The sequence below is a fragment of the Nesoenas mayeri genome (assembly GCF_963082525.1).
Source record: "Nesoenas mayeri genome assembly, chromosome: 19".
Lineage (NCBI taxonomy): Eukaryota > Metazoa > Chordata > Aves > Columbiformes > Columbidae > Nesoenas > Nesoenas mayeri.
In genome coordinates, this window is record NC_137568.1 from 9,724,899 (window position 1) to 9,740,784 (window position 15,886).

The 15,886-nt window shown below is 42.3% G+C and overlaps 1 protein-coding gene across 14 annotated transcripts in view; it reads right to left on the bottom strand.

Moving 5' to 3' along the window:
* Nucleotides 1-15,886, bottom strand: part of BPTF (bromodomain PHD finger transcription factor) — a 46,459-nt gene that overhangs the window by 981 nt on the left and 29,592 nt on the right. For 8 of the 14 annotated variants that reach the window (XM_080356580.1, XM_080356591.1, XM_080356588.1 and 5 more), the window contains 13 exons: nt 15,027-15,279; nt 13,321-13,469; nt 12,842-12,965; nt 12,134-12,357; nt 10,957-11,179; nt 9,863-10,722; nt 9,027-9,109; nt 7,927-8,152; nt 7,189-7,538; nt 3,844-4,017; nt 2,822-3,014; nt 1,776-1,860; nt 1,284-1,470 (listed from right to left, as the gene is read on the bottom strand). In XM_080356580.1, the coding sequence (XP_080212706.1) occupies nt 1,284-1,470; nt 1,776-1,860; nt 2,822-3,014; nt 3,844-4,017; nt 7,189-7,538; nt 7,927-8,152; nt 9,027-9,109; nt 9,863-10,722; nt 10,957-11,179; nt 12,134-12,357; nt 12,842-12,965; nt 13,321-13,469; nt 15,027-15,279 (3,131 nt within the window). Of the gene's footprint in view, nt 1; nt 514-1,283; nt 1,471-1,775; nt 1,861-2,821; nt 3,015-3,843; nt 4,018-7,188; nt 7,539-7,926; nt 8,153-9,026; nt 9,110-9,862; nt 10,723-10,956; nt 11,180-12,133; nt 12,358-12,841; nt 12,966-13,320; nt 13,470-15,026; nt 15,280-15,886 lie in introns of those variants that run through there. The other 6 variants (XM_080356590.1, XM_080356585.1, XM_080356584.1 and 3 more) reach the window with 4 other exon arrangements.

Below are 15,886 nucleotides of genomic sequence, written 5' to 3' on the forward strand. Positions count from 1 at the left end.
AACCACTAGCAGGGAATTCCCATTATGTTGCTTCCATTTAGTTTTTCCCCCTTTGGAAGAACACTAAAGGACATTTTAAGTGTGAATATTCATAATATAGGATACTTTGCTTGCATTCATCCACGAATTCTTTGGATTAACTTAATAGAAAAACCTGAACGGGCATGTTAAAATCACATTTCTGCTAATCAGAGTTCAGCGAAACTCCTCTTTGATATTCACAGTTTTATTAGTGACTAAAAAGAAAACAAAATACATGGTTTCCAAGACGAATTGTTCATTTTTCTCAATACAGTGTCTGAGGAATGGGACAATTGGTTTGTAATACAGTTATGTTCACCAGCACGAGCGCTGGTAACAAACAACCCCACCAACACCCCAACATTTACTTTTTAGACAAGTGATTTGGATTTTTAGGGCAGTTTAATGTCATTGAATTGTACAATAAAAGAAAGTGACCCCAACATCCAGCTCTGATTCCAGTTTAAAAGTTCAGACTAAAGATATCACAATCTGCAAGAAAAGAAAGAACACGGATGGTATGAATGAAAAACAACAACGAATAAGGTGCAGCAATGAAATCAGTGAGTGCTGGGTCACCAGGTGGAGCGAGATGATGGGGACGTGAGTTGAAAACTACCCGCTCAAAATCATTAATATACTATTAAACTGGAAAGAAAAACGCTGGACTAAATTCATTTGATCCCACCCCTTATCAACCCTACTCTCGTTGCACATAGAAAATTCAACAGCTTCCACAACAACGGCTATAAAGCGGAGTTTTCCGTGTGTTTAGTTACAACAGGACACAATCCAGTGCGGAGCAGCCTGGTCCAGGCAGACACAGTCAACCAGGACACATGTACAAGTTCATTTCTTTCATTGCATTGTCTCCTTTTAGCAGCTGAACAGTATTTGCTGCGTGGTACAACGTGACCAGAACTCAGGACACAGTTTTTGTCCTGATCAGAAATTATTTCCTGCAGCAATCAATGACTTACACTCAACTTTTCTACACTTGCGATACTGCCCAAATTCGCATCTGACAACTCGTGTGAACAAATATAACAAAGTAACCTCCACAAAATCACACTTAGGTGTTAATTTGGCCAGGAAATGACAGCTGGCTATTACAGAACATTAGTTTTTCCTTTAAAAGAAAAGCAGTTTTCCAGGAAAGCGCACGGAGAGGCAAACCCCTGTGCGAACGCAAGGTGAGCTTATAAAAGCAGTAAGGAGATTTTAGGGGACAAGAGAACATGATTAGGAACACTCCAGCTTACCTGCTTGCCTTAAATCCTTTTAGTTTCTGTACAAAGAACGATTCAAGAACTTCCGCGCACTGGTAAAAAGGGGAGTCGCTCGGATTGTAGTAACGACAGTTATCAAAAATTTTGGTCATATCTGCCACAAACTCCGTGACCTTTTTGTAGTAACGTTTCAGAATTCTTTCTTCCATGGTGGCAAGGTCTTTAAAGAAAGCAAAGATTATGAAAATGAGACGTTTGAAGGTCACACTGTTAGACAATAGGAAACAAAGCCCATCTGGGTTAGTTGCTTTTCCAGGAGTGCTGTTTGGGAGGTGGTGACACCAGTAGGTCTCCCTCAGAATAAACACTTATACACAAGAATACGTTGTGTGCGGCTGAATTAAAATGCCGAACTGCAAAAACTGTGTATTCTGGAGAAGATGTTGTTAAGATCGCGGTCAGCAGGTGTTTCATTTGATACTCAAAACCCCGAATCCCATCCCACTCCTGCTCACAAACACTTACCCATTGGTTCTTTAATAACACCATAATAATCTGGTGCGTCGTTGGGGTCTACCGGTTCTAGGAACGGCCACGCCATCTTGTGAGCCTGGCAGGAAAACGAGATATAATTTAAAAGAATATAAGTTGAATTAGTACTATTTAGGCGCTAAACATTTTTGTTACATTTTGATGCGCTGGCGTGCGGAGTTGAACCAAGGGAAGAAGTGCAGCACTATAGGAAAGGTCACTGGTCCCGCCTGCTGACTGGGTGAGGTTTTAAAGCTCAATGTCAATGAGCGACTAGTTGGTCTTCAAAAGGGGAAAGAATGTGAAACGGAGACATAACCAGGTTCTGTGCTGAACAGGCTGCACGGAGAAGTTTGCAATGAATAAACTGAGAGTGCTTGGTGCTTCACACCCAGGAACGGGCCACTGTTCTCCCTTTCAACTACTCTAAAATTCACTTGTTTTCATAAATGTCTAAAATGTAGAACAACGCAAAACATCGCTCTGAGGATTCCTGCTACCACACAATTACATCACTAAAGTTCTTGAAAATTCTTTACAGTTAGAGCAGAAACTATACTCGGGAGTGATGGATAAACCAGAGATCTACTGTCACAGACTGCGATGTAACTCTTATCATCATTTACATGCCGGTAACGACTTTCTGTGAGAGCAGTATTGAAATGAGTAACTCTGAGATTCAAGTATAGATCAGAAATCATATAGAACTAATCCAAGAGCAGAACGTCGCACCTTCTACATACTGTGCAGTTCAGCTAGCGCTCTGTCTTTTGGTATTTGAAGTAAACCTGCTTCCTTTAAACGCCTTCCATCAAAGAGATTGTTTAGTTTCATTCACTCAGAAGCAGCTGTGAAATCCTCATTATTGTCAATATTCCTCATCACGATCCCTCCAAGTTTGCAGCTGACAAAGTGGCATTTCTCACACACACAAAACCAGGCTCAAGCAACTGGAAGAGCAACCAAAACCTCCTCCCAGACCCACCAGGCATGTCCTACCCAGCGACAGCATCCTGCTCCGCTGCAGTCCTCATTCTCACCTGTAAGGAACGCAGGACTCGTCTTAAACCTTCATAATCTTTATCGGTCAGGGGACTGAGCACAGTCATGGCGTCCTCCGTGGACTGGCACTGCGGACACACGTACTCGTCAATGAGATCGGCCTCGCTTTGCAAAATGCCAACGCAGCGCCCGTGGTACCAGTTCTGACATCGGTCGCAGCCAATGTAAAACCTGCAAGATCCAAAATAACGCTGGTGACTCGCTCGATTTAATTCAAAGGTTACAATTAAACACATAAACTCGCGATCCCCTGCTCACAAGCGGATACTTGGCACGATTAAGCACAACAACGTAACACGTGATATTTCAGACTGACAAATTCTAATTACGCTTTTCAAACTGCTTTTGTATTTACAAACAGGCTAAATTACAGACCATATGTCAAAATTAGTTCCTAATTTTTATCCTAGGCGCTTTCAAGCAATCAAGATTTCAAAAAGCATTCCTCTGCTTTAGGGTTGAAAGGAACAGCGTAATGCCAGAAGTCTCACCCAACCAACACTCCAAAGCAATTCAAGATACATTTTGCACAAACTGGCCTACAGCTGGGGCTCTTTTCGCTCTGTACAAACGTTTTCCATAGGGAAGCTTCAGTCTTGTGGTTGGATACAGGAGGGGGATTCTATGACATAAAGCCTTACAGTAAAAGAGACCAGCCATATACCCCCATACTAAAATTATGCTTGCTATCCACATCAGACTAAAGCACAAAATAAATCCACTAGATACTATATTTAAGTCTTTCTAATTCTCCCCTGGAAAACAAAACCCAATTTAAAGTACATGCTGTTTTCTTTTTTTTTAAAAAACCCAACACATTTTGACCACCCTGCAAACTTCACTTTTCCTAAACATTTACTGTATAGAAACAAAGCAATTTGTATCATGAATGAATACGACATATGCAAAATAAGTTTATTTTCTTTGCAAGGAACACGTAACCACAGTCAGAGCAGTTTGCTGCCTAGACATTAAATAAGAGGTTCTTATCAGAACTCACTGTGACTCATCATAAGGTGTTCTGCAGATACAGTACAATTCCTCACTGCTGCCCTCTTGTGCCCGTTTACAATCATTACAGATGTACACATCCATTTTCTTAGCCTCCTTTTCTGTGATGCCAACACATTCTCCATGATACCAGTTAGTACAAAGATCACAGCCAATATAGAACCTAAAAGTGTTCACAATGAAAATGACAATGTAATTGTCATTTCAAATGGCATGGCACTTTTCCCTGCATTTCTCTCTGTTGCGCTTTCACCTACTTTCTTCAGTTTTCAGTTTCCCTGCTCCTGGCGTTCTGTCCTGACCAACTAAGGCCTCACGCTGCAGCTACGCTGGGTGTAACGTCACTTGGGTCACTTTTCAATCGACAGTTCATTAAGATGCACATCAATAAGGAACCAGACTTTGGCAAAACTGGGCTAAAAATGTACGTCTCCAATGCGTGCGTGAAAAATTGTAAAAGGCACAAAAAGACAGGGCCAAAGAAAAAGATTTACATTTTCAAAACGGCAGCTCAGAAGCCATTGAGACATTTCCTTAAGATTTGAAAATGTAGGTCTCAGTTAATTTAAAAAAAACAAAAGCAAAGCGCAAACACCAACTAGGAGTTACAGGTACACTACTGAGGACATGCATACCAGCCGTGTGCGGAATACGGGTTGGTATAACATGACACGAAAGAAAACTGGGGCGGGACGTGGTGGTTTGTTTTTCTTTTGTGGGAGGGGAGCCCTGAAGAGCAGATATTAAACTACTCAAAATTGCAACTAATTGGAAGATGGAGCAGAGAATAATGTCTACTCTCAGACACAGTTGTGTGACAGAACCAGGTATGGCATGACACAAAGTGAACCAGGGACAGGATCATGTGAATGGGACCTTGCACAGAATGATGCGACAAAACTGTAAAATATTATGCAAGGATGCTGGACATTTTGTGTATGGAGATCTCAAAACATACCTGTGACTAGTGACAATCGACCAGATGGGCGAAGTTACACATCCATTCTCTGCCTGAGCAAAAGCAATCTGACCCTGCCGCTCCAGCTCGGCAGGTTTTGGGGAGTACCAGCACAACCGACACATGCGTCGCTCTGCAAACACCGTCCCCGCTCACCACACACAGCACCGGGACAGCAGCTCGGACACACTCCACAAAACCAGCACCTCCAACTGCTCAGGGCTTTACGTATGGCCCGGACACCCAGATCCTGCCTTCTCTCTTGGCTTTCAGTCAAACCCTAAAAAAACAACCCAACGCACAACCTGACCTTCCCTAAAGAACGGACACGGTCTCCTGACAACCATGGACGGCTTGGCCCGTGTCCTCCTCCCGAGAGGGACGGGGGTTGTTCGTTCCTGGTGATCTGGAAGCACATTTACGTCTGGGTGTAGCTGAAAAACCTTCACACTCAAATATGCAACGGGTGTCACATTACGCTGCTTTAAAAAACCACTTGCAATCTAAGCAGGAATCTTGGAATGATATCCTCACCGACCATCCTCGACAACAACATGAGCGAATCCCTGCAACCCTGCAATAGCACAAATGAGAACGAAACGCAACAAGATCTGCAATAAAATACAACACAGAGCGACTTTCGAGGATTTACTACATCCTAAAAAGAATGCACAGAGCATTCATCATATACCACAAATTAGCTTTTCAAGCCCACATCTATCTTTTCTGAAGTAGAAAAGAGATGCCGGCACCCAGGAGTATCGATGCCTTTATGTATCTATGAAAATTAAAAGCAAAAAAAGTTTACCAGAGAACTGTTCAAGAACTTGACTAAGCCCTTTCCAAATAGTGAAAGATAATGTAGTTCAACAGTAGAGTCACCACTTGAAAGAACATAAAATTTAGAATTCACAAAAAGCAAAGCAGCAGAACTGAATCGTATTCTACGGATGCTACTAAGTTATTAACATTGCATTTTCTTGAAGTTTTATCCAGTGCGTTAAAGTATAGTTCTCTATTCAGGCTACCAAAACTCACTCGATGACCATATTTTTCATCAGCTTCCTGAAATGCACCGAGACAGCAGAGAGTGAGTCTGACAAACTAACCCTTTTGCTCACGGAATTTGTTCATCTCATTTTTGTGACAGTTCTGTTTGGTCTCACAACAAAACAGGGTATCCTCCTCACTTCACTGGATGTCAGAAAGCCCAACTCAACGTTCTTTAAGTAGGAATTACTCACTAGTAACAGTGAATTAACAACCAGGGCATCGTCTGCTGTTTCTACGGCGATGGCAGCTCAGCGAGCAGTCCCATTGCCCACTGATGTATCGGTGTAATAGTCAGAGCTACTGAACAATCAAGGTGAAAGAACCCTAAAGACCTCAACTTCATTAAAAAATATATATATATTAAAACAAAAGGCTAGAAGGAATCTCAAGAGATCCTCCTGAAGAACCACGACTGGCGTGAAAGCATTGCTCCAGCGCTACGCTTTCTTCCTGTTCTCAGCATTTAAATAACCACCAAACGGCACCAATTAATACTTTTTGGTATTGTCACTTGTTGAGCAGACACATACTCACTTGGAATGATCTGAAGTTGAATTTATTTTACGTCCATCTCTACACGGCCACCATCACTAACTACTGATGCCAGTCACCTCCAGCCTCACGCTGTCCCCCTGCACTCCACTGCGCCTTCCGCTCCACCGCTTACTTCACTCCTTCACAAGCTTTGTATGTGTGTAAATATCCTTCCTCATTCACAGTCAGAATCAAACTACGGAGAACTGCAGATTTCACTTGGTCAAATGCTTACATATTCATTTTGATCAACCCTGGCATGTACATTATAACACACGGAAACCATTTCTACCCGAAACATTGTCCAAAGTGAACTGCGGCCCAATAACTTGGAACTCCCGTTACTGGCTACTGACTTACGATAAGAAAGTCATTTATTGGAAGACGGTACCAAAGCTACTTCTAAAGAGCACAGCTACTTGTTTACAAGAAACCGCTCAGATCAAATTGTCACTTGCTTCCGAGGCAGAGGCAAAACGGCAAAAGAAAGAATAACAGAGCGGAGGGAAATAAAAAAAGAGAATGTGCATGTGAGACAGAGAGGTCATACAATGGAAACATGCAAACAAGTACAAATATAAATCAAGTACATTAAGAGTATAAATCAGGAACGTTAACAGTTTTGTAACTGCTAGTGGAAAATAGAGACTTTATTCTTTATACCTTAGTGATCACTGCAGTAAGACCCGATACTCTATCTCCAGATCTAGAGCTACCTTGCACTAACAGCTAAACTCTAAACCTACAGCTAAGAACGTGCAGGAAGAGGCTTTGACCTCCGCTACTCACTTGGACTCGTCATAAGGCGTTTTACAGATGCAGTAAAGCTTCGTGTCCTTCTTGGTTTCCTTTGAGGTAGTAGAAATCATTTTCTTTTTCTTGGACTTGGAAGCCGCCGCATCCTTCTCCTCCTCTCGCTTTCTCTTCTGGGAGGACACGGGCATTGGGACGGTGGTGGAGGAGGAGGAGGTGACGCTGGCCGCGTGGGGCTGTGGTGGTGGCACTGGTGGCACTGGTGGCGGTGGTGGCGGCGGCGCGGTGGCCGCAGCGGCGGCTGCAGCAGCGGCGGCCGCAGCAGCAGCTGCCTGGGCTTTTTCTTTTTCTTTCTTAATTTTAGCCAAGTCTCTCTTTAGCTCCTCCTGAAGTGTATTAAATGAATAAATAGAGGGAGGCATTTCATGTGATTATTCCAGGACGGGATTAAAATCTAGACATAAACCCCCATGCTTAAACAGAAGAAAAGGTGCCAATTTTCTAACCTACAATTCATGTAACGTTAAGGGATGACACTCTTGTCCTACTATGACTGTTATTGATCAGAAACTGTTTCAGGAAACAAGGTAATTTCAGTCCAGGTGAAAAGCAGCAGAAAAAGGACATCTATGAGCTTTGCAGAGATCCATACATCCACAATCAGAACTTCTTCCTGTACATTTCTTTAAGAGTTCACTGAGCAAACAGATACACTAAAAATTAACACAGAAATGCTCTCCCAGGCTTAAAAACTTGGAGAATAACTGTCCTTACCTGCACTTCAATTTGTATATCTTTGTCCAGAAGTGCTCTTTTTTTCAATATTTCAGCTTTCAGCTGTTCCTTATGCTTGAAAAGCAGAGCTGAGAGTTTAGTAGCATTTTGTTTACTACGCTTCTGTTCTACACTCTCCTCTCGCTTCCGTTTCTTAGCTGCCTGTTTTTCTTCTTTGTCTATTTTATCCAGAATATATTTCATCACTTGGTTGCACACAATCATTCTGGAGAAGAAACCAAGAAAAAGAACATTGTGCTGGGCTGAGCTGTCTATTTATCCCCAGCTGAGAATGCAGAATCATTTAATCCTCCAGTCTCTGCAAACTGCAAGCTGAATTATTACATTTCCTAAGACACACAAGGTAAGGTTAGTAACACAGATTGCTCCCACTCATACTTACTAGAACAACACTGGGATCAAGGCCCTAAGTCAGGCTCAGGAGGGCCAGTCCCAATTTAATTTAGCGGACCTGAGTATTAATCGCTCCTCCCCTTCCCCTCGAAAACTCCCACCAAACTCAGGCTTTACATTTTCACTCAATTCAGTTTCCACCAACATGTTTCAAAGGGCTGGATTTGGTTTATTGCGATGGAGGGTGAAAGCAAGCTGGAAGCAATTTCCACCCTCCAGTGACCACCAAATATTACCAAGTTTTTGTGTTTCGGCACAAGGACTGACAAATCTTTTTCATTGCATAGAATTCATTACGAAACAGTTCCCAGTTTCCTCACTAATGACAACTCCAGATTAATTTTTCATCTGCTTGTTGTACGCTCAAGTATAAATCTCTTTTCCTGCTCACTTGTTTTGCAATTTTCATTTATTTTATGTTTCAATTAGAAAATTAATGTATTTTTGTCCTCATGAATTTACTTTTCCCTTCCCATTCTATTTCAACCCCCCTACACAACTAAATGCTCCTTGTTGCCAGAGTTACCATGAGAAATAGCTCAAATTAACATGTGAGTTGAAAGCAAACAACAAAACAGCAATGGCCCGGACCAGTAGCTGTTGCAGACTCTGCACTCTTAGGCTCAGACATGCTGTATTTGATACACATCTTTCACATCTAAAGATGCACTATGATGCACATTCACCTCTGATTTTCTTCCCTCTCAGCTGGAGTCAGCGTCTTCTTCTGTTTCAAGTGTTCTATGACAGCATTCTGTTTCATAACCACCTGCAGGATGATACAGAATCCAAAATAAAATATGAAAACTTCAGCCAGTATTTCATAATATTACTGGGAGAACCAGGACATTTCCTAAGTTAAAGTTAGCGTTATTTCTTTCAGTAAGTGACAAATAGAACTGAATTTTATAAGGGGGACGGTGCTTGTTTAAAGCAATTATTTGAAAGTCGAAAGCGAAATTGAAAATTAATACCACCTCCGAGCCCCACATAGGGTAGGATATTTTGCTTATGTCGAGTTTAAACCTAGGGACTAAATGTAAATTGACAGCATTCCTTCAGTGACTGGTTGTATTCTTTTTAAAAATGGTAAGAGTCTATTATTAGATATATATATAGGTATTTTTTTAAGCCCCGCAGCCATCCAACAGCATTACATTTCAGATACCTCTTTGAAAGCTCAGTTTCCTAGCGCAGGCAATGCCAGTACTGTACAGGTGTTCTGAACATCAGCTCTCCTACCTGTGACCTGTCCTCCCTGAACTGAGAGTAACGACTTATTGTCCCAGCAGCTCGTGGTAAGTTGAATCAAGGTGCCAGAAGACTGCAAACATGGTACAATGGACTTACGTGCTGAATTAACTTAGAATAGTTAATTAAATTGCCAAAAGCAATCGTGCACTAACCTTGAAAGAATCAAATTATCTGCCTATCGAATGTATTAACAGCGTTAACAAGAACAGGCATTTAAAATGAGATTGGTTTCATTAATGAAGTTTTCATTTCCTTCTGTTAACTTTACCTGTTTCTGGATAATGTCACTTTGATTAGAAGCCTGAAGGGTGTGCTCACGTTTAATTTCTATCTGTTGCTGCTTTTTCTTCTGTTGCTGCTCCCTGAGCTGCTGAACCCTCTGCAGCTGCTCCTGAACACTAGCTGCTTGAACTGCCACCACATTCTGAATCTGGTGAGCCTGTACTGGGCTACTTTGTTGGATGTGAATAGGTAACTGAAGCTTGATCTGCTGGGGCACACTGCCTTGTTGGGCTTGTATCTGAGCCACAACATGCGGCTGGAGCTGAGAGAGAACTTGCACTTGTTGCTGAAGCTGAGGCACTGTAATAACTTTTGTTGGAGGCTGCTGAAGTTGCAGCTGAGGACGAGTTGGGGATTGCACAGGAACCTGATTTAAACTTTGAGTAGTTGGAAGGGTTGAGACCGAAGTCTGAACCTGAGGCTGTGATTGCTGCAGCTGAGCTTGAATTTGTATGGGAGCAGGGGGCTGCATCTGAATCTGTTGTTGGGTTGTAGTCTGCACCTGAGCTGGTTGCTGAGGCTGGACTTGGGACTGGCCTTGTGGAGGGACCGCAGGCTGCGCCTGGCTCGGCACTTGCGCTGGAGATTGCCCTTGAGCCTGGGTCTGTGCTGGAGACTGAACTGGAGATTTAGACGATTGTGCTTCAGGTGTGACCGGAGAGTCACCAGATGCTGGAGTCTGAGCTTCAGGCTGGGTCTGAGGTTCAGGCTGGAGCGCGGGCTGGGCCGGCGGCGCTGGCTGGGCGCTCTGGCTCTGCGCTGGGGGCTGCGCTGGCTGCTGGGCCTGCGGCTGCGCCGGCGGCAGCGCTGTCGGGGCCTGTAGAGCTTGCTTCTGCTCCCCTGCCGCTGCCAACGATAAGAACAAGCACTCCGTTCATTTCAAATGACGTGTCTGTGAGTCCTACCAGTTCGAACCTTTTAGAACTGCTATAAAGCTCTATACAGAAATTAAAGAGATTTCTAAGCTTATAATACACCTCCAACAAATTTACTGTAATAAGAGACCATCTCCAGCTGCATAAAAAACTCCCATGCAACCCAAACGGAAGGTTTTTTCCTGCCGAACAGAACAATGCTTACCTGAGGTTGAAGTGGAAACTGTTGTTGTAGTTGTGCTAGCTGTAGTAGCAGCTGCTGGTAGCGGGGTGAAAAGAAATCTCTGAATTGTACCATTTGGCATAGCTGCTTGCATAAGCTGTTGTCCTGGACCAGGTATTACAGTCACACCCTGAGGGATTAATTGTAATTGACCAGTAGTTTGACCTTGTCCCTGAATTACCACAGTTAATCCTTGACTGCCACCCTAAAGAAAAAAAAAAGTCAATATTGATGTATTAGTGATGTATTTCTTAGGTAGACTTTGTTGAAACTCAGAAGAATTAGGGGTTTGGATTACAGAGTTCAATACTTTTACCACATACCATATTCCAAAACTAGCACCTGAGAGCTTGAAATACTAAGATACTCTTTCAACAATTCTATCATCAACAGAAGACACATATTCTGTTGCTCAGGGTGAGCCTGAGGCAGCTCCTGACGTCCCCCTCCAGTCAGTGGTGTGGCAGGAAGGGTATTGTCCCAACACCTAAGTGCAGAACTCCACATTTTACAAACCCATAGAACAGAATAAGGTCCCTACAAAAATCCTTTTGGTGTGGAAATGAACTCTGAGTCTTGTTCCACATGTAAAAATCTTACCTGGCAACAAACAGTCTGTACATTACAATCATTTATGTATGTAACTTATAATTTTAAGAATAGGTATTGTGGTAACTCACGGAAATCTATTTTTACCCTATGCTTGACTCTGTTTTTTGCCAACAGATCTTCATGATCTGAGCAGAAGCTGTTATGAACTTTTTCCTTCTCCAGCTCCAGATACCGTAATTTTTCCTCTGAGACTCTGGATAACATGAATTAAAACTAAATCATCACACAAAATCAGAAGACGAGGAATGAACATTATGTGCTGAAGGTCTACAAAACAGGCCATGCAAAATAAATATGTCCTTTAGTGCTATTAATGCAAGGACTCTTTTCTGTACTGTTAAACTTCCCTGATCTTAGTTACATTTAAAACTTTACATATACCCTTCAAGCTTCTTTCAGTCTCTAATTATGCTATCGGTCATCCTAAATGAAGGCTGAAACACAAGTTTATGAGCAGACACACTACCCTGCTGAAACCCAAAGGCTTGATAAGATGTATTCCTAATTACGAGCACATTTCCACGCCCAGAGGCTGTACAATATTTACCTGTCCTTGCGTGAGCTGCGTGAGTTGGGCCATCGTGAGCTTCACCTGCCCCTGCTGCGGGCGCGGGGGCTGCGGAGCAGGCTGCGGCTGGATTTGCTGGGGTGGTGTCCCAGAACTCGTGACGGTTTTCTGCCCAGCACTGGTAGAAGCTGTGCTGGTACTAGAAACTGCTGTTGAGACAGGCTGACCCCTGATTATTTGAGTCACCACTTGCTGCGTCTGACCTGTAAGAGAATAATTGGTGATAAGAAACACAACCATCAGCGCAGCAATTTGCAGGAGCGTAACATCAGACAAGTGAAGCAAACACCACGTTTTGCACAAAAATTCTCTTTACAAACAATTTGTCTGTGTGGCTGACTGAAAAAAGTCTGCAAAATGTCTTCTATTTTAATTCAATTCACATACTTACAGAGTCCTTCAAACACTTAGCTTGCCTTTAAAAAATAAGTTCTCAATGCACAATTATTCTAAATGTTTTTCTGTTCAAATGAATGGAGTTAAAAATAAATACTAGATTTCCCAGTCAGTGATGAACAACACCAACAAAGCTGTACCCAACACATTCAAAAGGCAGAAAAGGCACCTGTTAGAAGTCAAGCATCAAAATGGGGTATTTTTGCATTGGGACATACAATACAGGAAGTATTTATGGAGAAACAAACCATGGATTTCACATTGGGAATTTAAATATTAAAATGAACCTACTGGCTGGAAGAATACCTTGTTGCACCACCAGAGGTGTTCGGATGATGGTCTTGCCAAGCGTGGACTGCTGCAGTGGTGTCCGGATTACTGTCATCCCAGGGCGGAGCGGTGTCCCCTGCACCACCTGCACACACCACAACACGGAGCGCACTTAAACTTGTGAAAAAAGCCGTTGGGATGTGCCCTCAAGTATTACTATATCTATTTTTTAATCTAGTAAGAAATTACAAGAGGGAAGCAGATTCTGTGTTTTTTTCATCTGTGCCCACACCACTAAAGCTTACAAAGCTCTAAACTATTCATTGTTTCAATTGGAGACAGTTGTTGTGCCTCCTTGGAATAAAGGATCCATAAACACCATTGCCAAGATGAACCAAAAACATTGAAAAGTGAGTAGGCAGAACTTTTAATATCCGCCAATAACTTAAAATATTTGCACCCACATTTTTTTGCATTAAATAATCAAAACAACATCTTACTTGTGAAGTGCTTGTGGTTCCTAATGTCCCTGTGGTATTTGGCCTAATGGTGACGGTTGCTGTCCTCGGCTGGAATGAAGTAAACGTTTGACTTGCACCTGTGGTCGATGGAATGATACCCAATACCTTTTGCTGAACTTGAACAACACCTAATTAAAGAAAAAATGAGAATTCGTTAGTGATGCCATTGCTAGCAAAAGAAGTAAAAGCAACTCCAGGGTGGCATTTAGAAATCAGTCTCCAGGTTTCTAGAACACCTTTGAGTCTTTCAGCATTTCTTGGGAGAACCTTTTTCATATTGTAAAAAGCAGCAGCATTACACTTTGTCGATAGTCCACCTACATTTTAAGTTAAGAAATAGGTATTTTAGAAGAGATTAAGGAAAGAGTGAATCTTCACAAAGATCAGTTTGACGATAACTGCAAATGACGCGGTGCCACAAATTAGTGTTATACAACCAGTAAAAGCTATAATCTGATTAATTTAAAATGTAGGAGACCAGTTTAAACACCTTTCATCTACAAGCTTGTGGTGCTGAACAAAATGGGTAATGCTTTTCGTGTTACCTAAGAAATTCCAATACAATAGTAGCAGCCCTCTCGACTTCCTCAGATGCTAAGTATAATGGAGACAGAGAATTGAGACTTTTCTGTCCAATATACATTCCCAAATCTTAACGTATTAAGTCCTTTCTCAAGGCAAGAAGAAAAAATGCTAGTCTTAGTCTGGAGCCAAACTCTTGCTCATCAGTGAAGAGCAGATGCAGGCATTAACAACTAAGAACAGCAGCTTTTTTTTTGGTCAAGAAACTAGTTTTGTTGATGTATAATGTAGATAATGAAAAAAAAAGCATGCTTCATTCCACACTGTTAAAAATAAAGCTTCTAATTTTGCATTACAAAATGTAGAATAATTTATAGGCAAAAAACTTGCATTTTCCCCTTACAGACACAAATATGCAACACAGGGGAAACAAGCACTAGACACTTGTATATATATATGAATATGTTTTCCCCTTTTGAGTCACTGTTTTACTTCAATGGGAAAATAGTGTCAATGGAAAATGAATCAGCAAGCTGGAATACAGTTTTAATTCAGTTCCCTTTCCCCTACCTCCTTGAGTTGATGGCACATTGACGGCAACAATCTTGCTGTTTGCAGGGAGTGGCAGCTTAGTTATCACTTTCCCTGCCATCGTTACTGGGCTGCCTGAGATCTGGAAGGTCTGCCCTGTGCTGGCAATGGTTGTGGCTGAGCTGGCAGCTGTGCTAGTGGCTAGTGAGGCACACAGAACAGTCAGGTTTAGAGCAGAATCATTAGTCCACGAAATGACTACTTTCAAGCACGAAACAACAAACCACAGGATTACTTTTACAATCATTTTTGAAGGTGTCATGCTTTCCTTTGGTAAAGATTCTCTTTTGGAAACAGTACGTTACGGCACAGAACGCTTTTGTTAGCAATGATTACTACTACAACAACTGGCAGTAATAAATGAGACAGGTGAGAAATAATTGTACCTAGCAAGTCTGAACAAAGGAAAAGTAGACAGGTATTGTCTCAGAAGTGTCTTGCTGACTTAGCAAGAGAGTTAAGAGCAAAGATAACAATCAAGGTAATAATGCTATATATTCCGGAGAAGACGTAGGTGCTGTGCTGGAGTTCACCCTATTTACGTGTTATTTCCGCGATAAACGGCTACTTACCCGTTGAAGATTGGCCTTGTTTAACCCAAGTAGCAAAAGTCTGATGGAAATTCTTGTTCTGCTGGAATGTTACTGTAGCTGGAGAACCCACTTTCGTAGTCAGCACTACTTTGGTTCCCGTGGGCACCGGGCCCGCCAAGGGACCCACCACCACCTTCTGCGGGGTGGCGCCGGTGGTGGCCGTGCTGCTGGCCGTGGTGACCGCCGGGGCCACGCCGGCCGCGGGGATCTGCTTCTGCTGCTCCAGCCGCTTCTACGAACGCACAAACACAAAATAAACACAGCCATCATTAGCTTTCAGATTTTGTAGAATAAACACTGTCTCGGTATTGAAAAATAACAGACTCTGGTAGGATTTTAGTTCAACTTGTAAAGGACTGAAGACACATCCTATAGCAAAGACTCCTCGAGCTGCAGAAACACAACTCTGCTGGCAGCGCACAAGCATGAATTTTTCTTTACAGCATCTTTAAAAACCTCAGCTCACATTGACTTCGCCACACATTTTATTTTAAAGAAAAGCTACTAGGCTCAGATTAATCTGAAAGGTTAAAAAAACCTTTGGAAAATATCAATCCGTATTTGCTTTGCCCGCGTGCACACAGCCTGCAGCCAGTTCAGTAAGCGATACACCATCATTAATGCAGACTTTGTTACCAGCGTTCCCAAGTTTAGAGCTGTATGCACAGAGATCCTGCCAGCTCCAGGAAAATAAATGAGACTGTATCATTCTACGTCACCATTAAGAACACAATTTTTAAAATGATTCTTTTAACTGTAAATCCGGTTTGCAGCCTGCTTCAAAAAATCAGGATCAAAATCCATTACCCAGCAACCTTCTGTGCTTTAAGTGTCAAGAA